Genomic DNA, 27,186 nt, shown 5'->3' on the forward strand with positions numbered 1-27,186 from the left:
ATCTATTGGTATAAAGTCTTTGTGTGTCTCTAGATCCCATCACATTATTTGTCTTTTACAGTATCTTGTAGACCCACAAATGTCACTGCCCCTGTCACATGCAGCCCTGTTCTCACTGACACATCACTCATCTCCTGTTATACTCTGTGCTGCTGGGGGACCCTGCTCCTTCCACTATATAACTCTCAGTCTGTGGCTTCCTGCTGCCTCCATTCCCCTCCTCACATCATGTCAGTGCCCCTGTCACATGCAGCCCTGTCCTCACTAACACATCACTCATCTCCTGATATACTCTGTGCTGCTGGGGACCCTGCTCCTTCCACTATATAACTCTCAGTCTTTGGCTTCCTGCTGCCTCCATTCCACTTCTCACATCATGTCACTACCCCTGTCACATGCAGCCCTGTCCTCACTAACACATCACTCATCTCCTGATATACTTTGTGCTGCTGGAGGACCCTGCTCCTTCCACTACTTAGTTCTCAGACGGGTACACAAGTCACTGCCTCCCTCCAGCTCAGGACACTCATCTCCCATTTATCAGACATCTGTTAACAAACACCTGTAGCAGAACATCAGGAGAATCAATGCACTTTTAATGGAATCAGTGCAGCCCCAGGAAGTTCAAATTCTGAAACGTGCTAAGAGTTTGGTTCCTGAACGCAGATCTAGGCCAATATTTATTGGAACAATTTTGAAAATACTGCTCATTCCTCGTGCGGCTCCTCCTACCCCTTTCACCAACTACAAAATATTTCTGCTCCCGAATTTAACACTTAATTTGCTGTTGTAGATATCAAACAGAGGTTTAAAAACACCCTTCTCATCAATGAATTAATTCTGCAAGGATAACGCAGTATTAACTGAAGTGGCTCACAGAGCAGTTTGTATTTTGCATTTTGCTGTCATTTCATAAATGACCTCTGCTACTACATTGCTACTTAGCAGCAAACAAATATGTGAGAGGTCTGTTATTTAGAAGCTATAGTAAAGCCACCTGACCTGACAATCGGGTCACACAAACGCTTATTACCTTGCACCTTTCCCAGCAAGGAACATTTTGCAGTAGCTTTTGGTTTTAACAGCCTTGCTTCTCCATTATTAATGGCTAATTAGTACACTCAGTAATTTTTTCATCTACAGAAACCTGCAAACAATGGATGATTGTTGGAGTAGAATGCTTAGTTAGGATGAGAGTGCAAGTTTCTGCACATCTGTCAATCAATAGGATGCAAGCAAAAACGGTAGATTAGATAGATAGAAATGTATATATATATATATATATATATATATATATATATATATAATCATCATCTCCTTTTCAAAATCTCTCTCTGGGAGGCAGAGTATGGCTGCCAGTCACACTCACACGGAATGATCCATGTTTAGATGTAAGTCCAATTGCGTGCTATATCTTGTGTGAATTCGCTGCTAACTGCCGAGCTGTGTGCAAGAACGAGTGTTTTCACTGATTGCCGGATGATATCAGGAATTAACTACACATTCCGCATTGTACTAGTAAGGACCACTACTGACAACAATTTGTACTTATATACTGTAAATGAAGCTGTATTACACAGCGTCACTCAACAGAAGATCTCGACGTTCCTTATTAATCATCAGCTATTTATATAGCGCCATTAATTCCACAGCGTTGTACAGAGAACTCACTCACATCAGACCCTGTCCCATTGGAGCTCACAATCTAAATTCCCTAACATACACACAGACAGAGAGAGGGAGAGAGACTAGGGTCAATTTGATAGCAGCCAATTAACCTACCAGTATGTTTTTGGAGTGTGGGAGGAAACCGGATCACCTGGAGGAAACCCACGCAAACACGGGGAGAACATACAAACTCCACACAGATAAGGCCATGGTCAGGAATCGAACTCATGATCCCAGTGCTGTGAAACAGAGATGCTAACCACTGAGCCACCGTGTATTAATGCCATGATTCAAGATTCATGGTAAATGACAACCATCTATAACGTTAACCGATGGGCAATTGTAGAGACATTTCTGAAAATAAACAATATAATAGCAAACTTAGAGCAGCATTTCTGCTCTAAGTTTTTGTAAGAATGATTTCATGTGAAATTAATGTATTTTGGGGGTACCTGGTACAAACTGAACTGAGGGAGAAATCTCTTACTCCCCATTGTGCAGGTGACAGGGGGCTTTAATAGATAAAATAATAATTATCAGTTATCAGTTGTTTTATTTAAGCAAATATCTCTTTCTGTACATCCGCCTAATGCAAGTTTCTCTGACAGAGCAGTAACGAAAGTTGTCAAATAAACATCACATTACTAAGAAAGGCGTTTAAACCGGTCGGACCGACTCTTCCTGCCTTACCTGAGACCTTCTGTCTAGGTGCCGTGATACAGCAGAAAATACCACCTGTTTGTAGTGATTTAGCATTTCCTGAAATAATGCAAACATAGAGCTACAATGTAATGTTTATGTCATTATTTGTGGACATATTCTTATAATTAGTTTATTGTAGTCTAGTCTCCGTGAAAGGAAAATCTCTTTACTTAATAATAGTATTTAATGGTCATCAGTTTAATCGGTGGTTGAAGTGGGAATTTAGAAGTGCTGGTATGGAAATGTGGAGAGACAAGGACCTGGGGGGCTGCCCAGGTCCCCAGAAGCTGTAGGGAATTTGACAGTGTGAAAATTGATTCTAGATACTTTTTAACACTATGTAGTATAATATAGAACTTATTATATGATGTCGGGGTTCCGTCCAGTGTCCCCCAGTGCCGTGTCCCTCCACCTATCCCCCATATCTCGTGTTACTTGACCTTTCCTTATTGTACATGTACCTACATCTCTCTAACGTCTCTCCTGTGTTCACCTCTTCCTTCTGTCTTCTATCTCCTTTCCTCTATCTGTCCATACTCCCCATGTACCCCTATCTTCATCCAAGGTAACTCCATCTCTCACTCCCCACCTTCTTTCCAGTGCACTTCCCCCCTTCCCCCCACTCTGACATACAGAAGGTCCCAACAATTTACCAGATGCTTAGGAAGCATCTGCTGTGGAGCACAGAAATGCCATTACCGGCACATACCGCCCCACTTCGGGGGCTGAGATTAATGTAAAAGGCCAACACGTCTTTTCTGTCTACTCTTCAATTAGCCACAAAGGGCCGCCAGAGCCTCACACGATGTGACCCCACGGTAATGTCCGCCCAAGGGAGTTACGAGGGGATATAAGCGGAGATTCCTCTGGTGTGATAACCGTAAGTGCGCTCAGGAGTACATTGCACTAAGCACCATCTGCACCTCGCTGTCAGCTGTATTCCCCCCCCCCTTGGACTTGTAGTTGGGTCAGATTCTTTAAACGTGGGACTCTTCAAAGGGGTAATGTTTAGTGGTCCATCAATGTGATGCTAAATCACGCCAGGGTATCCATACTGGGCCGCGGATAAACTGTTTGCACTGTGCGCATTTTCCAGAGCATACGCCAACCAGATACGGTGCGGATTCATCTCACGTGGGTGTCTTCAAAGTCTGTGAAGTGGGCGAGCTCCTTGTAATACACTTGATGTGTGCTTTCAGTTAGACTTAGTGAGAGAAAAAAGAAGTTTTAAAATAGATAAAAATATTTCAAAATCTTTTCACATAAAAGAAGCGATATCACCGGCGATCACTCTTCGATGTATAGAGCGAAGCGGTAATCTAACGGCACCAATAGGGCTTTTCACCAATTAATAAACATACCTGTCACTCCCAAATATGCCTGTGACAGTCCTCTTATTATAGCTACACCCCATCAATATTGAGGACAGGAAACCACCAATAATTTGGGGGAACATACAAAGAAGGAAAAACAGATCCTTGTTTCACATACAAGTAACGTTTGTCAGTCTATTGTATAATCCCTGACTTCTAGGTATCAGTTACCTACACGGCACCTGTAAGGAGAACAGGATTAGTGTATCCAGGTGACCTTTCATGTGGAATGACTTCACCCAATCCACATCAATAGAGAGGATTACAGAGCCGACATTAAGTGTGTTATTCTCCGCTGGCGTTCATTCATGAGACACTTTTCCTCCATCCTATCTGCTACTGTTAAAAAAAGGACAACACTCCTGAAAACTGTTGGATTGGAACATGATTGGCTGCTGTTACCTGTAGAAACCAATCAGATTCAAGCGATCATTTCTCTAGAGTGTATAAAAAATTAAAGCCAATGTCTGGCTGCCATTATAATTATTTATTAAAAGTTATCTTTATTTATATGGAACCGACATATTATATAATAACTGCGCTTTGCCATAAATATATCTCTGAGTGTAGCAATCTATGGTTAGATTGCTTATCTTAGAGATAGTGTAATGAGTATAGGATACATATCAGCTCATCTTGTTGGGTTGGAGTGACTGTCTGCTGACTGCTTATTACATGACATGAAGGGGCTCACTAGGTCTTGGGGGCAATTTGGGTTCTGTCTCACTCTCCCCCTAACCTCTGCCCCCCTGAGGCTGTCCTTTGTGTACATTGCTGAGTCATAATGACAGTCAGACCAAACGGAGTAAGGGGAGGAGGAAGACCCAGGGCTGCCTTATAAAACCAGTTCCTCTGCTGACTGTGTTATTCCTGCAGTACCTGCTACCAGTGAGCCTCATCCACCATGTCTGGGAAAAAAGTGATTGTTGTATTTGGAGCCACAGGTGAGTGGAGGGGAAGGGGTGGTGGGTGAGAGGCACAGGTGAGTGGAGGGGAAGGGGTGGTGGGTGAGAGGTACAGGTCAGGGGGGTAGACAGAAGGGTGCTGCAAGGTGCAGGCAGTGTGTAAGAAGCCATGTCTGTGTGTGCAGATTACAGTGTGTGGTCATTGATTAACCTTGTGCTGTCTGCTCACCTTTACCATACAAAAACTTACACTTTATCTCCTGTCTACATCTCGCAGCTTTCCTATTGCTCCCCCTTTCTAGAATTCCTTATTTCAGGGTTTCCCAGACCCAGTGCTCAGGGCCCCCTAACAGTGCAGGTTCTCCAGCTGACAAGTGAAATAATTAGTACAACCTGTAGAACTGTCACATTGTCAGTCAGTAATGAATACACCTGTGCTCCAGCAAGGATATCTGGAAAACCTGCACTGTCAGGGAAGCTGAGGACTGGGCGTGGGAGACCCTGACTTGTTTTAATACTAGTCCCCACCTGCACTGATCATTACTGCTGATTGCTCTGCACAGTTCCTATGTTCTTCTTATATAATTCCTGAGTTCCAGCTTTCACATTCTCCTGACAGATATAGCTCAATGTATGTGATATATACATTATAGCATAGCTTATAATATTCTAATATGTTTCAAAATCTGTTAATTTAAATCAGAGTTGAGAAGTGAGAATGTCTTGCAAAAGCAGGACTAGATCACCTAGATTTAACTGATTCCTTTCTCTTTATGTACCTGGTGCTAGGGGAAGGCAGTAGAGGCAGCTGCCTTAGGTACAAAGATACTGAGGGGCAGAATGCAACACTGGACTTGTCACTGTGGGCAGGTGACTCAGTTTAATGTCCCGGGTGATACTAGCTTTGCCCGCACAGTACACACAAGTCAGTGAGTCTTTGCTCACATATCTTCTGAGCCATGTCTGTCTTGCCTTAAGCATACGTGTCACTGAGCAAAGTAAGATCCTTATGGCTCCCCTCCAAGGTTCATCTGGCAGCTGATGTATAGTTTATTGACAGCACAATGAGCCTCGGTGACATGAGACTGATATTGTCTATTAATTCACATCCTCCTGACCACACTCCTCTACTTTATTTATGCCAAATCCAATTCCCGTTTCCTTTATTTCTCGAGACATTTAAAGGACCATGAAGCCTTACATTGCAAGATGAGATGATCTGAAAATACCTCATTGTAACATTCACAAATATATATCTAGCATGAGAGTTGTTGTTGTAACTTTATCTAGATATATGTAAGTTTATTGTTCTACCGTCAGCTCTTTAGCCTTAGAGGAATATTCCTCTCCAATCAAATATATTCAGTCCTAATGTAGTTTAGTTAAGGCATCTTAAAATAGGTTCCTGTGAGAATCAAAATGCATTGACATACAATAAATCAATTTTGTGTTTTTATTAAGTCCTGTTGGTGTCCGTTCTCATTTCATCTTCAACTTGAATGGGCGCCTAGGCCATCTGTTGGTATATATTTGTGACTGTTAGTATCTCTCCTGTGACTTATTCATGGCATTCACTATTTGCTTATCGCGGTCTCCCACAGGAGCTCAGGGTGGGTCAGTGGCAGACGCTCTACTACAAGATGGTGGTTTTGCCGTCAGGGCGGTGACTCGGGACACCAGCAAGCCAGCGGCTGTGAAGCTGCAAGAGGCCGGAGCGGAGGTTGTGTCCGCAGATCTGGACAATGAGAAGAGTCTGGAGGCCGCACTAACCGGAGCTTATGGAGCTTTCCTGGTCACCAACTTCTGGGAACACTTCAGCAAGGAAAAGGAGGTTGCCCAGGTAAAGGCCTCCATGGTATCTGGCTGTGATCATAGAGGAATGCTGGTTACCATCGTAGCTGTATTTATTCTTATGAAGTCTCCGGCTGTTAAAGGGCAACTCCACCCGGGCCTTGACACAACTCCCTCTGACTGGTGGAATTATGATGGTCCCATGTTGAGGACCCTCTTAGTTTGGGAGATGCTGGTCCCTGTAAAGCATGGCTTCCTGACTGATAGCCGGGAGGTTTAAAGGAAACCGTGATCGACAGAACAGCTGTTAATGTGAACTTGCTGTCAGTTTTACCAATGTTAGAAACATAGTGATTCCCTTAGCAGCAGCCTTGGAATCACCAAGTTAGTACCAGGTATCTAGTAGGTAGTGGTGCAGCTTTAACTTCAGGAGGAGTTCCCTTTTAATCTCCGATTTTACAGCAGTGGAAGAATGGTGATGTGACAAACCTCTGTCTTAATCTGATATAATCCAAACCACAATGGCATTGTAACAGATTAGTGAGAGCAAGGTGTACATATAATACAATGACAAGCAGCATGCTGCTTTCTGTCAATTGCCAAAACTGAGGAATCTTTAAGATTATGTTCTAGGAAAATGAGGATTAAATATTTTTACATTTTACTCCATCATTGGTTATATGAGAACTTGCTTTTCCTTACCGTGTGTGTGTGTGGGGGGGGGGGGGGGGTCCAACAGAGGCCGCCATCAGTATGCTTAGCACAGTGAGTGTAAATAAAATCTCCCTCTGCAGTCCATAAGCAAATTTTAGGGCTTTTTGCCTGCTCTGCCATATTTTTGCTTGTTTGTGAAACCCCTATGACGTCACACATGTCCCATGCCGCTAGGCCACGCCATCGAGCTATCAATAAGATTGACAGGAGCGCTCTTGCAGAAAATAAAGTGATTCTGGTTGAATAGAAAAGACACAATGGGTCTTCTAGTAAATGGTGAACTCTGCAAACAGTCTTACTAGCCCCACCATAGGAATTAAGGAAAGTCCAATAACAAGAATATTTGTATTTATCAATATTTACATTAGATAAAAACAAGGAGAATAATTAAAGTTGACAAGTGTGCTTTAAAATAATGACTTGATCTGATAAGGCCATCTGTCACTGAAGATATTTCCATCTTTCTACTTCAACCCCTTTCAATTACACCTCATTTATTTTTGTGGCATAAAATGACTCCATAATTGACGTAGGTCTTTCTTCTTTCCAGGGGAAATTGATCGCGGATCTAACCAAGAAACTTGGCCTGACGTTTGTGGTCTTCAGTGGCTTGGAGAACGTGAAGAAGCTGACTGGGGGGAAGTTGGACGTGCTTCATTTTGATGGCAAAGGGGAAGTAGAGGAATATTTCAGAGAGATTGGAGTCCCTATGGCCAGTGTGAGACTTCCCTGTTATTATGAGAACCTACTGACCTTCTTCAGGCCCCAGAAGAACAAGGATGGAGAAGGCTACTCTCTGGGTATGACACTGGGGTGATGTCTTGTGGGTGCATGGTAAAATGGGGCATAACGACTCCTCTGTAGAAACCTCTACAAGATACCTTTCCACCCCACAATCCTCATACTTTCAGAGTGACAAAGGTGCGCTGGGGACGTGGTTGTGTGGATTGAGGACGTGGCCAAGTGTCTGGAATGCTTAGGACATTCTGATTACCTGGCCAATAAATCAGGTACACGTGGAAAAGCAGAAGTTGAAGATTGAATAGAAATAAGGTGGTCAGACCCTGGTCAAACACACTAAAGTGGTTCTTCATAAAGGTGCATTTGACTAGGTTCTCAGCACCTTATTGTAGTTCACGTTCAACTCCTGCTTGTCCATAATGTTCCCTGAGGTGGACATGGACAAAATAACCTGGAGCCAATCTGATCAACAGCACAAGTACGTTTAGGTCTGTGTGACGGTGACCCATCCACTTGTGCAATTAATTAAGGACAGGTCAGAAATGCTCTGTGACGGGGACAGTGTCATGATGTGAGGAGAGGACTGGAGGTGGGAGGGGACGAGTAGAAGGAACGATCTCCTGTTCTAGAATTCTGTTGTGAAAAGTACCCATATGTATTCTCAAACTGTCATTCCAGCCATCCCCATGGGTGACGTACTGCTGGATGGAATGTCTGTGAAAGACTTGGGTCCTGTCGTCCTCAGTATCTTGAAGTCTCCGTCACAATACACAGGCAAAGACATCGGGCTCAGCACAGAGAAGCTGACGGTGGAGCAGTTTGCAGCAATAATGTCAAAAATCACCGGCAAGACCATCAAAGATGCTAAAGTGAGTATTAGTGATCTAAGATGTTCCTAGGGGGCATATTTGCTAAACTGTGGGTTTGACAAAGTGGAGATGTTGCCTATAGCAACCAGATTCTAGATGTCACTTATTTAGTGCAGTCTAGAAAATGACAGCTAGAATCTGGCTGCTATAGGCAACATCTCCACTTTTTCAAGCCCGCAGTTTGGTAAATATACCCCCTAGTGTCTCTGGGTGATCACGTCATCGCCACTATGTCATGTGGAAGAGACACCCTGCAGATAATTACCGAGAGATAATGAAGAATGAGGTAGTTGGCTGAAATCTGTCTATTAGTAATCTATACTTTACCTACAGGTTCCTCCTGAGGCTTACGAGAAATTGGGCTTCCCAGGAGCAGGTGAACTGGCCAACATGTTCCGCTTCTACATAATGAAACCCGACCGGGACATAGAGCTCACTCTCAAACTCAACCCTAAAGCCAAGAAGTTCCAGGAGTGGATGGAGCAGAACAAAGATTTTTTTAAGGACCTGTAAATGAATCCTCCCCAATGCCTGGAGAGGTATAGGAAAAGACTGGTTATTATGTCCTATGTGATACAACGTTCCCTGGACCATGTATGTTGCACTGAGGCTTCTGTAAACTGAAATATTTACCCAGGTGCCTGTCTACCTGACCACTAATAACACCTGTGGTCGGAGCCAGTTGTTTTTTTGTAAACCATGTTATAGAGATGATTTTATTAATAAAACAAAACAATAAGTCAACTATTAACATTTATTTACCTAGTGTCAACATATTACCCAGGGCATTAAATCAGTTAATTGTGTTGCACTGGGTGAATCCAGAATCCCTTTAATATATTAATAATTCAATGTTTGGTTTATAGTCGTGTATGTATATATGTGTGTGTGTGTGTGTGTGTGTGTGTATATGTATATATATATATATATATATATATATATATATATATATATATATATATATATATATATATATATTATTGCTAAAGGGAAGGTGCACCTTCACATGAAGTATATACCGTTAAACCACAAAGAGAGAATATGTGAAGTGGGGCACTCATTGACTTTTTAAAATAGACTATAACTTTAATGGTATACATTAAGAGACCAACTTAAATTGGTGAATTTAAATTTCTGCATGAGTCAAGTTTTATTAGTGAAATAAATAAACACAAGAATGAATGAATGAACTTTTGAATTGAAGGATTCTGTTAAAAATAGCAGACCACCTGCTATACTACACTGCTGCTAAGTATATTGTGTATGGGTAATGATGATCTCCTTTCAGACTCCAACATACAAATCATCCAAAATCCAATACAACAGACTGGTAGAAAGTTTTGTATTCAGGTTGCTACTTTCCTTTCATAGTATATTAAGAATATAGTTTGGATCTCTGGTTGAATAGACAGGGGGTATCTTCGTAAACTTCTCTGAGCCCAGGTGTCACTCTATAGCCTTGTGTTATTATAGCAGACTACTGCATTTGTTATCTCATTGGGTATGCAGCTTGTATAACTATTACATGGATAAATATTCACCAATATTAATATACCTTGTTAGAATGACACTGGGGAATGTTTTGATCACTTTATCCCAAGTGATAATGTAATCATTAAGTTTGCCAATTATAAACCCTGTAATATGATTGTCTGACTGATTGCCACGATCAGAATACCAGAGTATCAAGGCTTCTGCCCACTGGAGCGTAAGTGTGACAGTCTTTGCTGGAGCTAATATTCTATAAACTTTCTATAGTGCATTAGTGGTGATTAATTTCTGTAGCTTATATTCGATGTATAACAAAGTTTAGTCGGCAGCGTGCGTGGTTTACTCCAATGCGCGTTTCACTAATGGGCTTTGTCTAAGGCAAACTGAAGCAGCCTTCCCATTGGCTCTTTAAATCATTAACCACGCCTTGTTACTAAGAAACGTCTCTATGTATGACCTTCTAAGAGGCATGGTTAATGGTTTAAAGAGCCAATGGGGGAAAAAGCCAAGCCTATTAGCGAAACGCGCGTTGGAGAGTAAACCATGCACTTCTACAATTCAAAGTTTTATTCATTTTATTCTTGTATGTATTTCACTAATAAGACTTGTAATAGACAAAGATTGGTGGTTAGGGGAAGGCCTCTAAGGAGGGAACTGCAATACTCAATGCGAGATATGAGTACATGTATTAGGTATTGCAGTGGCTTGTGTGACAAATGCGCATATTCTGGTAATGCTTCTTAGATGTATGAAATAGGATTTGGATACAGACTGGATGTGAAGAACAAAGGACAGTTCTGAGTGAAGAATATGCATGACACCTAAGCAGTGAGATTGAGGTGTAGGGTCTATTTTTGTGTTGCCCACAGATATATCAAGGGGGCAGATTCTGTTGTCTGGTGGGAAATATTATTAGCTTAGTTTTTGAAAGATTGAGTTTCGGATGGCAAGAGGACATCCAAGATTCAGTGACGAGGGCCAGCCGAGATGGTGTGAGATCCGGAGAGGAAGATAAATTTAGATATTGCTTCCATAGAGATGATGCTGAAATTCAAAGTGGCTTATAGGCTTTCCAAGAGAAGTTTTATACATACAGAGGCGAGAGGCTAGTACATAGCCTTGTGGTACTCCAACTGATAGAGGAAACGGAGAGGAGGTGGATTCAGAAAAACAAATGTTAAAAAAGCGATTTTATAAGATAAGAATCGGCATAGGACAGTGTCTTGAAGACCTATGTCACGTAGTGTTTGCATTGGAAGAGAGTGGTCAACAGAGTCAAATGTAGCCGAGACGTGTAGGAGGAATAGACGTGCGTAATGACCTTTTGAATTTATCAGTGGTACAATCATGACTACCTTAGTCAACGCAGTCTCAGTGGAGTTTTGGGAATGAAAGTTTGATTGAAGAGGGTACAGCAGGTTGTGTGAGATGAGTGTAGGCAAGCCTCTCAGGAGGTTTGGAAGAGCATGGTAGTCCATGGATAGGATAGTAATCTAATACAATTATTTTTATTTTTTAGAATAGGAGTAAGCACGTGCATGAATAATGATGGAAATATGCAGTCATGGCCAAAAGTTTTGAGAATGACACAAATATTGGTTTTCACAAAGTATGCTGCTTCAGTGTTTGTAGACCTTTTTGTCAGATGTTGCTCTGGTATACTGAAGTAAAATTACAAGTATTTCATAAGTGTCAAAGGCTTTTATTGACAATTACATTAAGTTTATGCAAACAGTCAATATTTGCAGTGTTGACCCTTCTTTTTGAAGACCTCAGCAATTCGCCCTGGCATGCTGTCAATCAACTTCTGGGCCACATACTGACTGATGGCCGCCCATTCTTGTCTAATTAATGCTTGGAGTTTGTCAGAATTTGTGGGTTTTTGTTTGTCCACCCGCCTGTTGAGAATTGACCACAAGTTCTCAATGGAATTAAGGTCTGGGGAGTCTCCTGGCCATGGACCCAAAATTTGGATGTTTTGATCCCTGAGCCACTTGGTTATCACTCTTGCCTTATGGCAAGGTGCTCCATCATGCTGGAAAAGGCATTGTTTGTCACCAAACTGTTCTTGGGTGGTTGGGAGAAGTTGCTCTTGTAAGATGTTTTAGTACCATTCTTTATTCATGGCTGTGTTCCTAGGCAAAATTGTGAGTAAGCCCACTCCCTTAGTTGAGAAGTAACACCACACATGAATGGTCTCAGGATGCTTTACTGCTGGCATGACACAGGACTGATGGTAGTGCTCACCTTTCCTTCTCTGGACAAGGGCTTTTCCAAATGCCCCAAACAATCTGAAAGGGGATTCATCAGAGAAAATGACTTTACCCCAGTCCTCAGCAGTCCAATACATGTACCTTTTTCAGAACATCAGTTTTTCCTGGAGAGAAGTGGCTTCTTTGCTGGCCTTCTTGACACCAGGCCATCCTCCAAGTCTTCGCCTCACTGTGTGTGCAGATGCACTCACACCTACCTGCTGCCATTCCTGAGCAAGCTCTGCACTGGTGGTGCCCCGATCCCGCAGCTGAATCAACTTTAGGAGACGTTCTGGTGCTTGCTGGATGTTCTTGGGCACCCTTAAGCAGCCTTCACAACTATTGAACTTCTCGATGATCTGATAAATGGTTGATTTAGGTGCAATCTTTCTAGCAATAACCTTGCCTATGAAGCCCGTGCAGTCATCATTGCAAAGCAATGATGACTGCACGTGTTTCCTTGCAGATAACTATGGTTAACAGAGGAAGAACAATGACTTCAAGCACCATCCTCCTTTTAAAGCTACCAGTCTGTTATTCTAACTCAATCTGCATGACAGAGTGATCTCCAGCCTTGTCCTCGTCAACACTCACCTGTGTTAACGAGAGAATCACTGACCTGATGTCAGCTGGTCCTTTTGTGGCAGGGCTGAAATGCAGTTTTGGGGATAAAGATCATTGTCATGGCAAAGAGGGACTGTAATTAATTGCAAATCATCTGATCACTCTTCATGACATTCTGGAATATATGCAAATTGCCATCATAAAAACTGAGGCAGCAGACTGTGAAAAATAATATTTGTGTCCTTCTCAAAACTTTTGATCATGACTGTAGTATGTTGTGCTGCAAATAATCTGTCTGACCGAAAACTAGGGAGCTAAATTGGGCAAAAGATAAAGACTGAATACAGTATAGTGACCTTACTCTACTGTGCAGTTGAGCAGGGTAATGAATTTGCATGTAGGAGTGTGGCAATAATATTTTATTTATGAGGTTGCTCTGTGTTCAAGATTACTCTGCCCACAAGGAAATATATTTGTGTGGACGCAGCCTTAGGCTAAGTACATGGAAGCAGCTTTATTTACAGTGTGCAGATAAATAGAATGTGAATAATGTTTGCTCGTTCCAGCATTGCCAACGTCTGAATAAATGTCTGTGTGGACGTAGCCTTGGGTTCAACAGATCAATTTTATCCAGCGACATCTGTTAACAAACACACCTGCAGCAGAACATCAGGAGAATCAATGCACTTTTAATGGAATCGGTGCAGCCCCAGGAAGTTCAATTTCTGAAACGCGCAAAAGAGTTTGGTTCCTGAACACAGATCTTGGACAATATTTAGTGGAACAATTTTGAAAATACTGCTCATTCCTCGTGCGGCTCCTCCTACCCCTTTCACCCACTGCAAAATATTACTGCTCCCGAAATTAACACTTAATATGCTGTTGTATTTATCTGAGCTAAACAGGCTTAAAAACACCCTTCTTATCAATTAATTCTGCAAGGATAATAACTGAAGTGACTAGCGGAGAATTTTGTATATTGTGTTTTGCTTAGAGTACAGTAAAGCCACCTGATTTGACAATTGGGTCACATAAACCGTGCACCTTCCGCAGCAAGGAAGATGTTGCATTTTACAGTAGCTTTTGTTTTTAACAGCCTTGCGTCTCCATTATTTATGGCTGATTCGTACTCTCCATAATTTCCTCATGTACAGAAACCTGCAAACAATGGCTGATTGTTGGCGTAGGATGCTTAGTTAGGATGAGATTGCAAGTTTTCTGCCCAGCTGTCAATCAATAGAAAGTAAACAAGTATATGCTGCATGCAAACACAATAGATCATACTTACCAACTTTCTGTTGGTCAAATCCGGGAGGCTGCAGAGGAGGTGGGCGTAACGGGGGGCGGGGCTCCAAAATGGCGTTATTTTGGACCAAATGCCGCGATTCACCGGGAATCGTGGCGTTTGGGACTTAATTCTGCCCACTTCACTAGGAAGTGGGCAGAATTATCCAGATGCGTGAGATTTCCACACTCGCCCGGGAGCCCGGGAGACTCTCGCAAAATGCGGGAGTCTCCCGGACATTCCGGGAGAGTTGGCAAGTATGCAATAGATTAGATATACACTAGATGGACAAAAGTATTCGGACACTTTATCATTACACCAACAGGGACTGTAATGACACTGTATATGTAATACATATACTTTAATATGGAGTTGGTCCCCCTTTTGCAGTGATAACAGCTTCCACTCTCTTCTTGGAAGGCTTTCCACAAGATTTTGGAGTGTTTCGGTGGGAGTTTGTGCCCATTCATTCTGTAGAGCATTTATGAAGTCGGGCACTGATGTTGTACGAGAAGGCCTGTGCGCCAACCCGCCAAACCAGGGGCAGATTCATTTCACGAGGGTGTCTTCAAAGTCTGTGAAGTGGGCGCGCTCCTTGAAATACGCTTGACGGACAGGTAGCTGCATTTGCGCACAGGAATTAGCAATGTGCGTTTTCAGTTTGACTTAGTGAGAATATTATTATTTTTTTTAAATAGATAAAATATTTAAAAATCTTTACACATTAAAGAAGCGATTTTACCAGTGATCTCCCTTCGATGTATAGGGAGAAGCAATAACAGACCTAACGGCGCCGATAGGGCTTTTCACCAATTAATAAACATACCTTTCACTCCCAAATATGCCTGTGACAGTTCTCTTATTATAGCTACACCCCATCAACGTCGGGGACAGGTAAACACCAACAATTTGGGGGACATACAAAGAAGGAAAAACAGATCCTTGTTTCACATACAACGTTTCTGTCAGTCTATTGTATAATCCCTGACTTCTAGGTATCAGTTACCTACACGGCATCTGTAAGGAGAACAGGATTAGTGTATCCAGGTGACCTTACATGTGGAATGACTTCACCCAATCCACATCAATAGAGCGGATTACAGAGCCGACATTATTAAGTGTGTTACTCTCCACTGACGTTCATTCATGAGACACTGATCTTTTTCTGTCTGATGGGAACATTTATTAAAATACATATACCGTATTTTCACTTTATTATGTCACAAATGACTGTGCGTTCTTTCCTAGTGACAGATTTATAAGCAGGTTGTACCTTTTCTCTACATCCTAAGCACTTCCGTGAAAAGAAAAAGACAACATTCCTGAAATCTGGTGGATTGGAACATGATTGGCTGCTGTTACCTGTAGCAAACAATCAGATTCACGCTATCATTTCTCTAGAGTGTATAGAAAATGAAAGGAAATATCTGGCTGCTATTATTATTATTTATGAAAAGTTATATTTATTTACATAGCGCCTGATTCATTAAAGAAAGTAAGGGGAAAAAATAAGTATGTTTTCTTCTGGACAGAACCATGTTACAATGCAAGGGGTGCAAATTAGTTTATTATTTTGTACGTAAGGAAAATGTCTGTTTTCATGTAGCACACAAGTACGTCTCCCCCTCCGCTGCCCCCTGATCCTGTCCTTTGTGTACATTGCTGAGTCATAATGACAGTCAGACCAAATAGGGTAAGGGGAGGAGGAAGACCCAGGGGCTGCCTTATAAACCAGTCCCTCTGCTGGCTGTGTTATTCCTGCAGTGCCTGATATCAGTGAGCCTCATCCACCATGTCTGGGAAAAAAGTGATTGTTGTCTTTGGAGCCACAGGTGAGTGTAGGGTGAGGGGTGGTGGGTGAGAGCCACAGGTGAGTGTAGGGTGAGGGGTGAGGGGTGAGAGGTACAGGTGAGTGTAGGGTGAGGGGTGAGAGGTACAGGTGAGTGGAGGGTGAGAGGGACTGGTCAGGGGGTAGACAGAGGGGTGCTGCAAGGTGCAGACAGTGTGTGAGAAGTCTGTGTGTGCAGATTACAGTGTGTGGCCATTGATTAACCTTGTGCCGTCTGCTCACCTGTATCATACAAACACTTACACATTATCCCCATTAACCCGCTGCACCCTGGGGCGGAGAGGCCCTGTAACCCGATGGCCTCAGGCTGACCAGCACCCTCTATAGTGTGGTACTAGGTGGCTGCTCCAGGACTAACCACCTACCTTAATGTGGCCGCGGATCCGTCTGTTGCTCTGTTCCTCCCCTCTGTGGCTGCAGAATGTGCACAGGTCACATGGGGCGTGTCACATGACAGCTGCTGTCCTATGTGTGAGAGGGAGGCATCTGCAGGTACAAGGTAAGTGTGTGAGGGGGTGTGGCTGCTGAAGTGTGAGAGGGGGTGTGGCTGCTGAAGTGTGTGTGTGAGGGGGTGTGGCTGCTGAAGTGTAAGAGGGGGTGTGGCTACTGAAGTGTGTGAGGGGGTGTGGGTGCTGAAGTGTGAGAGAGGGTGTGGCTGCTGAAGTGTTTGTGTGTGTGTGTACGGGGGTGGGGCTGCTGAAGTGTGAGAGGGGGTGTGGCTGCTGAAGTGTGTGTGTATGTGTGTACGGGGGTGGGGCTGCTGAAGTGTGAGAGGGGGTGGGGCTGCTGAAGTGTGTGTGTGTGTGTAAGGGGGTGGGGCTGCGGAAGTGTGAGAGAGGGTGTGGCTGCTGAAGTGTTTGTGTGTGTGTGTACGGGGGTGGGGCTGCTGAAGTGTGAGAGGGGGTGTGGCTGCTGAAGTGTGTGTGTGTGTGTGTGTACGGGGGTGGGGCTGCTGAAGTGTGAGAGGGGGTGGGGCTGCTGAAGTGTGTGTGTGTGTAAGGGGGTGGGGCTGCGGAAGTGTGAGAGAGGGTGTGGCTGCTGAAGTGTTTGTGTGTGTGTGTACGGGGGTGGGGCTGCTGAAGTGTGAGAGGGGGTGGGGCTGCTGAAGTGTGTGTGTAAGGGTGTGGGGCTGCGGAAGTGTGTGAGACGGGGTCTGGCTGCTGAAGTGTGTGTGTGTGTGTGTAAGGGGGTGGTGCTGCTGAAGTGTGTGTGTGTGTGTGTGTGTGTGTGTGTGTGTAAGGGGGTGGTGCTGCTGAAGTGTGTGTGTGTGTGTGTGTGTGTAAGGGGGTGGTGCTGCTGAAGTGTGTGTGTGTGTGTAAGGGAGTGGGGCTTTCTAAAGTGTGTGTGAGGAGGTGGGGTTGCTGAAGTGTGAGAGGGGGTGTGGCTGCTAAAGTGTGTGTGTGCAAGGGGATGGGGCTTTCTAAAGTGTGTGTGAGGGGGTTGGGCTGCTGAAGTGTGTGTGTGTGTGTGTGTGTGTGTGGGGGGGGGGGTTGGGCTGCTGAAGTGTGTGTGTGTGTGTGTGTGTGTGTGTGTGTGTGTGTGTGGGGGGGGGGTGGGGCTTTCTAAAGTGTGTGTGTAAGGGGTAGAGATATTCACTGACCCCTGTGTTCTGGTTTTGGTTTTGGATCTGGATTAACTTTGTGTTTTGGTTTTGGCAAAACCATCCTCGTGTGTTTTGAGTTTGGTTTTGGATCCCTATTTTTTTGCTAAAATTACATATTTCTGATTTTTTTCCCCCTACATTATTATTAACCTCAATAACACTAATTTCAAGTCATTTGCAGTCAATTTTGACCACCTCACAGGTCACAATATTATTTTCATACACTTTGAAACAAAGACTGCAGAATTAGAAGTCCAAGGGGTAAATGTATCAAGCTGAGAGTTTTCTGGCAGGTTTGAAAAACCAATCAGATTCTAGGTATCATTTATTTAGTACATTCTGAAAAATGACAGCTAACATCTCCACTTTTCAAACCCGCCGGAAAACTCTCAGCTTGATACATTTACCCACAAGCCTGCCAGACCTATTATTTGTATTTCAGCAATGACAATTAGCATTGGAGCTCTCCTCTTTGTGTGTTATCTATATAACACTGTACATTACGGGACTGCAGATTTATAAGACCAAGCCTACCAGACCTATTAATTCTTTCTATTTCAGCAATGACAATTAGCAATGGAGCTCTCCTCTTTGTGTGTTATCTATATAACACTGTACATTATGGGACTGCAGATTTATAAGACCAAGTCTACCAGACCTATTAATTCTTTCTATTTCAGTAATGACAATTAGCAATGGAGCAATGGAGCTCTCCTGAAAGTTACTGGAGACTTTGAAGAACACTGGTACCCCTCCTCTTTCTATTCTACCTATGATGCTGCCCAACTGCACTAGAGACTGCCGAGAACTGTGCTACCCCTTATGTGTCCCTCTGTGAAATGGCGCTGCATCACCGTGGAGGGCGGTACTTATAGAATCCAAAAGTTACGAATTCCGACGACGTAACAATGACGTTTTGCCTCGTTTTCAATTCCGAGGGCGCGCAGAATTACTGAGCTGGTTCGGTACTCGGATCTGCTAACTTCGGGTGTGTTTGGTTCTCGGGGAACCGAGCCTGAGCATCTCTAGTAAGGGGATGGGGCTGCTTAAGTGTGTGTGTGTGAGGGGGGGCTGCCAAAGTGTGTGTGTAAGGGGGTGGGGCTGCTAAAGTGTGTGTAGGATAGAAGGGGAGCTGCTAAATTGTGTGTATGAGGGGGTGGAGCTGCTAAAGTGTGGAATGGGAGGGTTTTATTATATTGTGTGATATGAGGGGCTGTCTTAATAGTACATGGTTGGGAAGTAGGCTATTAATTTAATGGTGGAGTTTAGGTTGGGGATAATTATTTAATGGGTGCTATTATTTGTGGGGCAATTTAATTTAATACTGAGGCCTATTAAATTAATATTAATTTAATGCTGGGGTGATTTGGGGCTATTAATTGAATGTGGGTCTGAGTTTGGGGAGGAGGGCTATTTATTAAATGTGAATATTAATAATTTAATGCTGGGGATGTTTGTGGGAAATGGTTATATTAAATGTAAATGCTATTAATCTATTGCTGGGGCTGTTTGGAGGGAGGGAAATAGGTTTATTTATAAAAAGTGTATACTATTAATTTAATGTTGGGGCTGGAGGTAGGCCTAATTATTAAATGCAGGTACTATTGATTTATTGCTGGGACTGGTTGGAGTTTTCAAAATTTCAAGTACCCATTTTTCTTTTCCAAATAGGGCCTCCAACATTCCAGGATCCAGACAAGCAGCAACTGCACTAAAGACACCAGCAGCCACAGGTGGTGAAAGTGACACGACAGGTAGGAGAAAGCAGGACAGTCTGCCAACTGTGCTGAATGTGGTGGGGCAGTCCCAAATATGGGTGACTGTCTCGCTTAGTCAGGATTTGGTCTGACCATAAGTACAGTTGGGAGGTATTTCACACTGTACTGCTCGTGAAGGCAGAGCTGCGTGCATCTTACAGTAGTACACACAGTTTTGCCTGTGTGTTTGTCTTAAATAATAGCCCCCGTGTTTTAAGTGCACCAGGCTCCCCAGAGCCTTATTCCAGCTCTGGTGATACTTTAGTGGTTCTTGCATTGAATCCATTGCCTCCTTCTACCTTGCACTGGTCCCATTCTCAGATCACTTTGTGGAACAAATGGCCAGCCCCCACTGCACTGAAAATATCAATAATCCTGCCTCCTTGGTACTTACTATACTTCACTTATGCCATTGTCTGCCAACCCTCCCTGCACTGTTATTAAATCAAACCACCACCAATCACTGGGCACATTTAGGGCTCATACACAATTGTTACATACAAAAAAAGTGTTTTCTTGCAGATGCTTGAAACATTTCACCTTTGTGGTGATCGCACTGGATAGCCATTTATTAGAAGGATTATTTTTTATGCATTTTTTGAAACACACAGTACACATTTTTATATATTAAAGAGAGATTTGACTGGTAGTTTGTATCTCATGACGTCAGGGGAAGATGCAACAGTGCGGTGAGGTGCTCATATGCTTCTCTGGCAGACTGATCAAATAGGATTCTGCCAACACGTTTTGTAATCGTTAAACTTATTAAACAAAGTCAGATATGTTTCTATGAAGGGAATTTTGGAAGGATTTGTTAGTAGGCATTTGAAGAAGTTTGAACACAGAGACATAAACCAGTCGCAGATAAAGTAAAAGGATTCATGTATTTTTATAGCAGCTTTTTCCCTGCTTTGCCTTAGTAATGACCCACTGTGTACGAAGTCATCACATCCAGGTTTATATTATAGCATAGCTCATAATATAATGTACTAATATGTTTTAAAATCTGTTAATTTAAATCAGAGTTGAGAAGTGAGAATGTCTTGTAAAATCGAGACAAGGGGCCTGATTCATTAAGGATCTTAAATGAAGAGGATACTTATTTCAGTCTCCTGGACAAAACCATGTTACAATGGAAGGGGTGCAAATGAGTGTTCTGTTTTGCATATAAGTTAAATACTGACTGTTTTTTCATGTAACACACAAATACTTGATAGCTTATTTGTATACTGAAATTTAAAGTTGATATGTGTGTGCTACATAAAAAAACAGGCAGTATTTAACTTATGTGCAAAACACAACACTCATTTGCACCCCTTCCATTGTAACATGGTTTTGTCCAGGAGACTGAAATAAGGATCCTCTTCATTTAAGATCCTCAATGAATCAGGCCCTAGGTCACTGAGAGTTAACTGATCCCTGTCTCTTTATGTACCTGGTGCTAGGGGAAGGCAGTAGAGGCAGCTGCCTTAGGTACAAAGATACTGAGGGGCAGAATGGAACACTGGACTTGTCACTGTGGGCAGGTGACTCAGTTTAATGTCTCGGGTGATAATAGCTTTGCCTGCACAGTACACACAGCAGTCAGTGGGTCTTTGCTTGAGACCTTTGCTCACATATCTTCTGAGCCATGTCTGTCTTGCCTTAAGCATACGTGTGAGTGAGCAAAGTAAGATCCTCATGGCTCCCCTCCAAGGTTCATCTGGCAGCTGATGTATAGTTTATTGACAACACAATGAGCCTTTGTGACATAAGACCGATATTGTCTATTAATTCACTTCTTCCTGACCACACTCCTCCACTTTATTTATGCAAAATCCAATTCCCTGTTTCCTTTATTTCTCGAGACATTTAAAGGACCACTAAGCCTTACATTGTAAGATGAAATGATCTGAAAATGCCTCTTGTAACATTCACAAATATATATCTAGAATGAGATAGTTGTCATTGTAACTTTATTTAGATTATTTAAGTAATTATTTTGCTATTAGTTATTATAGTCTTTAAAGCTGCGGTGTCTTTGATCCAGAGACAGGTTGTGATCTCTGATTTTCTGTGTGCAGAGGAATATTCCTCTCCAATCTCAAATATATTCAGTCCTAATGTAGTTTAGTTAAAGCATCTTAAAATAGGTTCCTGTGAGAATCAGAATGCATTGACATACAATGCAACAATAAATCAATTTCTGTGTTTTTCTAAGTCCCGTTGATGTCATTTCCCATTTCCTCTTCAACTTGAACGGGCACCTAGGCCGTCTGATTGTTTGTATACATTTGTTATTTTGTGACTGTTATTTCATGTGATTTATTCATGGCATTCACTATTTGCTTATCGCGGTCTCCCACAGGAGCTCAGGGCAGTTCAGTGACAGACGCTCTACTACAAGATGGCAGCTTTGCCGTCAGGGCGGTAACTCGGGACGCCAGCAAGCCAGCCGCTGTGAAGCTGCAAGAGGCCGGAGCGGAGGTCGTGTCCGCAGATCTGGACAATGAGAAGAGTCTGGAGGCCGCACTGACCGGAGCTTATGCAGCTTTCGTGCTCACCACCTACTGGGAACACTTCAACCAGGCAAAGGAGGTTGCCCAGGTAAAGGCCTCCGTGGTATCTGGCTGTGATTATAGAGGAATGCTGGTTACCATCGTAGCTGTATTTATTCTCCTGAAGTCTCCGGCTGTTAAAGGGCAACTCCACCTGGGCCTTGACGCAACTCCCTCTGGCTGGTGCAACTATGACGGTCCCATGTTGAGGCCCCTCTCAGTTTGGGAGATGATGGACCCTGTAAAGTACGGCTTTCTGACTAATAGCCGGGAGTTCTAAAGGAAACTATAATCGACAGAACAGCTGTTCATGTGAATTTACTGTCACAGTTTTACCAATGTTAGAAACGTAGTGATTCCTTTAGCAGCAGCCTTGGAATCGCCAAGTTTGTAACAGGTATATAGTAGGTGGTGGTGCAGCTTTAATTTCAGGAGGAGTTCCCTTTTAATCTCTGATTTTACAGCAGAGGAAAAATTGTGTTGTGACAAACCTCTAATTTCTTAATCCTCTATAATACAAACCACAATCTCATTGTAAGATTAGTGAGAGTGACAGAAAGCAGAATGCTTGTCGTTGTATTATATGTACAATCACCAATAACGAGAAATTTTTACGATTACTTTATAGGAAAATGAAAACATATTTTTAAATAATTTTGCTGCATCATTGGTTATATTAGAACTTTCTTCTCCTTACACTCTCATTGGGGAAGGGGGGGATCCAACAGAGGGCCATCAATTGGAGCTTAATAGATGACTTAATTGAGGTAGCTGATATAATTAAGAACACATTAGGAGAACTCTGATTTATTACATTAAACAAGTCCATTGTGTGTTTTACAGGATTCAATCTAAACTTAACTTGCATATATGTAAGGGACTGTAACTGGGGAAAAGTTTTTTTGCTTAACTGTGCCTAGCATAGATAATATATGTTATCCCTCTGTGCAGCCTATAAGCAAAGTTAGGGCTTTTTTGTCCGCAACTTTTCTGCCTGTTCTCTGCCATATTTTTGCTTGCTTGTGAACCCCCTATGACGTCACACATATCCCATGCCGCTAGGCCATGACATCGAGCTATTGTACTTTAGGCAGCTTATCCTGCTCAATAAGATTGACAGGAGGACTCTTGCAGAAAATAAAGTGGCTATGGGTGAATAGAAAATACACAATGGATCTTGTAGTGAATGGTGAGCACTACAGAGTCTTACTAGCCCCAGCTTAGGAATTAAAGAAATATGCTATACCAAGAATATTTCTATTTATTAATATATACATTAGATAAAAACAAGGAGAAAAATAAAGTTTGCAAGAATGCTTTACAATAATAACGACTTGATCTGATAAGGCCATCTGTCACTTAAGAGGTTTCCATCTTTCTACTGCAACCACTTTCAATTACACCTCATTTATTTATTTATTATTGTGGCATAAAATGACTCCATGATTGACGTAGGTCTTTCTTCTTTCCAGGGGAAATTGATCGCGGATCTAACCAAGCGACTTGGCCTGACGTTTGTGGTCTTCAGTGGCTTGGAGCACGTGAAGAGGCTGACTGGGGGGAAGCTCCGTGTGCCACATTTTGATGGCAAAGGGGAAGTAGAGGAATATTTCAGAGAGATCGGAGTCCCTATGGCCAGTGTGAGACTTCCCTGTTATTTTGAGAACTTCCTGACCTACTTCAGGCCCCAGAAGAACAAGGACGGAGACGGCTACTCTATTGGTATGACACTGGTGTGATGTCTTGTGGGTGCATGGTAAAACGGGGCATAGCGGCTCCTCTGTAGGAGGAACGAGCTCCTGTTAAACTGATGTAAAGATTGTAGTGTCAAAAACACTTCTGTATGAAATACAGTTCATACACTCAACTTGGTGCGAGTTTTATACCAGTTCCACAACTATAGTCAACACTGTTCTAGAATTCTGTTATGAAGAGTACCAATATGTATTTTGAAAATGTCATTCCAGCCCTCCCCATGGGTGACGTACCGCTGGATGGAATGTCTGTAAAAGACTTTGGTCCGGTCGTCCTCACTATCTTGAAGTCTCCGTCACAATACGCAGGCAAGGACCTGGGGCTCAGCCGAGAGAAGCTGACGGTGGAGCAGTATGCAGCAATAATGACAAAAGTCACCGGCACGACCTTCAAAGATGCCAAAGTGAGTATTGGTGCTCTAAGATGTTCATAGGGGTATATTTACTAAACTGCAGGTTTGAAAAAAGTGGAGATGTTACCTATAACAACCAATCAGATTCTAGCTGTCATTTATTTAGTGCATTCTACAAAATGACAGCTAGATTCTGATTGGTTGCTATATGCAACATCTCCACCTTTTCAAACCCACGGTTTAGTAAATATACCCCTTAGTGTCTCTGGGTGATCACGCCATCACCACTAGGTCATGTGGAAGAGACACGCTGCAGATAATTACCGAGAGATACTGAAGAGTGAGGCAGTTGGCTGAAATCTGTTTATTATTACTCTATACTTCTTTACCTACAGATTTCTCTTGAGGCTTTCGAGAAATTGGGCTTCCCAGGAGCATTAGAACTGGCCAACATGTTCCGTTTCTACTTAATGAACCCCGACCGGAACATAGAGCTCACTCTCAAACTCAACCCTAAAGCCAAGAAGTTCCAGCAGTATATGGAGGAGAACAAGGACTCTTATAAGGACCTGTAAGTGATTCATTCCCATTGCCTGGGGAGTTATAGAAAAAGACTGTGAAGTATTATTTTCTATGTGATACAACATTCCCTGGACCACGTATGAGCCTTCTGTAAACCGAAATATTTACCCAGCTACCTGTCTACCTGCCCACTAATAACCCCTCCTGGTTGGAGCCATTTGTTTTTGTAAACCATGTTTATAAAGTTGATTCTATTAATAAAAAAAACAAAACAATAATAAGACAAGTCAACTATTATTAACGTTTATCTTGTGTCAACATATTACCCAGGGCATTATATCCATTCCCTGCCAGGGGAACTCAATCTAAATTCCCTACCGTACACACTTGTGTTAATTTTGTCAGAAGCCACCTACCTCCAGTACGTTTTATGGACTCCAGAGCACTTGGAGAACACCCAACATACTAACTCTACACCGGCGGTTCCCAAACTGCGCGCCGCGGCTCCCAGGGGTGCCGCGGCGCTGTCACTGGGGTGCCGCGGGCCAGACATAAAAAAAAACCCAAAACACAGAAACTTACCAATCCGTCGGGCGCCGGGACCCAGCAGCCTCCTCTCTCCTGCAGCTGTCACTGAATATCGACGTCAGTAACAAGCTGCAGGAGAGAGGAGGTTGCTGGGCCACCAGCGTAGACTGGGGGTAATCCAACTTGCATCAACTTTGACAACATTACGAACTAAAAATCATGCAAAGGAACCAATGTTACTACTTTAGATCATCTACATTTTACAAGACTAAATAACCGGCATTAAAACTTTGACCTTCCTTGGTTCATTGTGCCAAATTCACATCAGTCATTTACAGCATTTGTGATTTGGATCTACGTCGATTCATTTTTATCGAAACCCCGTTTGTGAAGACAGCCGACTGGATCGGCAGACAACTACACCTCGTTCACTTGTACATTTCAAAGCACAACATGAGCCAAACAACTTAAGGTCAGTAGTGTTTTAATGCAACTTACTAATAAATAAAACATTTTTTTCACAGTTAGAGATCCGCCGCCGCCGTGAGAGTCTTGTGGCAATGGACAAAGTCACAGATTTAAATTGGCAAAATTTTAAAACAAAAATCCACTTGACAGCTGTTTGTGCTGGTGATTGAGTGACTATGTTTGCAGTTGGAAGATCTATTGTCCAAATGGAAAAGTTAAAATGTACCCGTCACTTATCCACAGTGCTGGCAGCGGAAACTTAGCTTACGTTGGGCTAGTGACATCGGGCCCGATTCATTAAGGAAAGTTATGGTAAAAGTAAGGCAAAACCATGTTGCATTGGAGGGGAGGTAAATTATAAACGTGGGGACAGATTTATAACTGGGGTAGAGCATGTCCTAAATCAACTTTAAATTTCAGTGTACAAATAAGCTATCAAGTATTTGTGTGCTACATGAAAAAACAGCCAGTGTTTTCCTTATGTGCAAAATAATAAACTCATTTGCACCCCTTGCATTGTAACATGGTTTTGTCCAGTACACTTAAGAAAACTTACTCAGTTTTTTGCTTAACTTTCCTAAATGAATCAGGCCCATCATGAGGAACTTAAGGCCCGTTGGCTCAGTGGGATCACTAGTTCTTAGAAATCAGATAAAGCTGGATATTAGTTCGGCTCACAAGACGGTCACCTGTACTGTGTGACAAGTGGGTACATGCTAACCTCAGCATGCAGCTGTAGATACCAAGTAATTGTCCGTGTAACAGGGGTGGGAATCTTAAAGCAAAGAGCAATGTTATAAGATCACATCAACACGTACAAATATCTCCAGCTTTGAGTACATATGGGCTACCAGTCCAGTAAAATAATGAAACCACCAATCCCGCTATGCCTTAATAGGATATTTGTTTTGAAGGACTAAAAAAACATAAAATCATATATTTTTAATTGAAACCTTGTATAAATCAATCCTGTACTCTGCTCACCTTACTGTAGATAGTCTTGCTGCACCCCCGATTTAGAAAGCAGGAAGGGGTCGGGTACTGTGAGAGATCGCCCGCACAGCTAAGAACGCGGGCCAGCAGCGATGGTGTGAGATTCGGAGAGGAGGATAAATTTAGATATCATTTCCACAGAGATGATGCTGATTCAAAGCGGCTTATAGGTTTTCCAAGAGAAGTATTATACATACAGAGGCGAGAGGCTAGTACATAGCCTTGTGGTATCCCAACTGATAGAGGAAACGGAGAGGAGGCGGATTCAGAAAAACAAATGCTAAAAAAGCTGTTTGATAAGTAAGATAAGAATCTGCATAGGACATTGTCTTGAAGACCTATGTCACTGTTAGGAACCCCTCCAGCCGGGACAACACAACCCGGAATCTACTCTGCCAGTCAGGTGTTCACTGGAGCCCCTGATGGTGGGGACAGGCTGGGCTGCAGACTGACAGAGGGTCGTGAAG

The 27,186-nt window shown here is 42.8% G+C and overlaps 2 protein-coding genes across 2 annotated transcripts; both read left to right on the forward strand.

Moving 5' to 3' along the window:
• Positions 1 to 4,578: 4,578 nt before the first annotated feature.
• On the forward strand, positions 4,579 to 9,507 carry LOC142097341 (nmrA-like family domain-containing protein 1). The gene is made up of 5 exons (XM_075179095.1): positions 4,579 to 4,687; positions 6,250 to 6,488; positions 7,704 to 7,953; positions 8,573 to 8,763; positions 9,097 to 9,507. Exons 1-5 carry the CDS (start codon positions 4,648 to 4,650, stop codon positions 9,274 to 9,276), a joined length of 900 nt encoding a protein of 299 aa, XP_075035196.1. The 5' UTR covers positions 4,579 to 4,647; the 3' UTR covers positions 9,277 to 9,507.
• Positions 9,508 to 16,078: 6,571 nt separating this feature from the next.
• Positions 16,079 to 25,016, forward strand: LOC142097342 (nmrA-like family domain-containing protein 1). The gene is made up of 5 exons (XM_075179096.1): positions 16,079 to 16,187; positions 21,912 to 22,150; positions 23,574 to 23,823; positions 24,069 to 24,259; positions 24,604 to 25,016. Exons 1-5 carry the CDS (start codon positions 16,148 to 16,150, stop codon positions 24,781 to 24,783), a joined length of 900 nt encoding a protein of 299 aa, XP_075035197.1. The 5' UTR covers positions 16,079 to 16,147; the 3' UTR covers positions 24,784 to 25,016.
• Positions 25,017 to 27,186: the final 2,170 nt, after the last annotated feature.

The sequence above is a fragment of the Mixophyes fleayi genome, chromosome 7 (genome assembly GCF_038048845.1).
Source record: "Mixophyes fleayi isolate aMixFle1 chromosome 7, aMixFle1.hap1, whole genome shotgun sequence".
NCBI lineage: Eukaryota > Metazoa > Chordata > Amphibia > Anura > Limnodynastidae > Mixophyes > Mixophyes fleayi.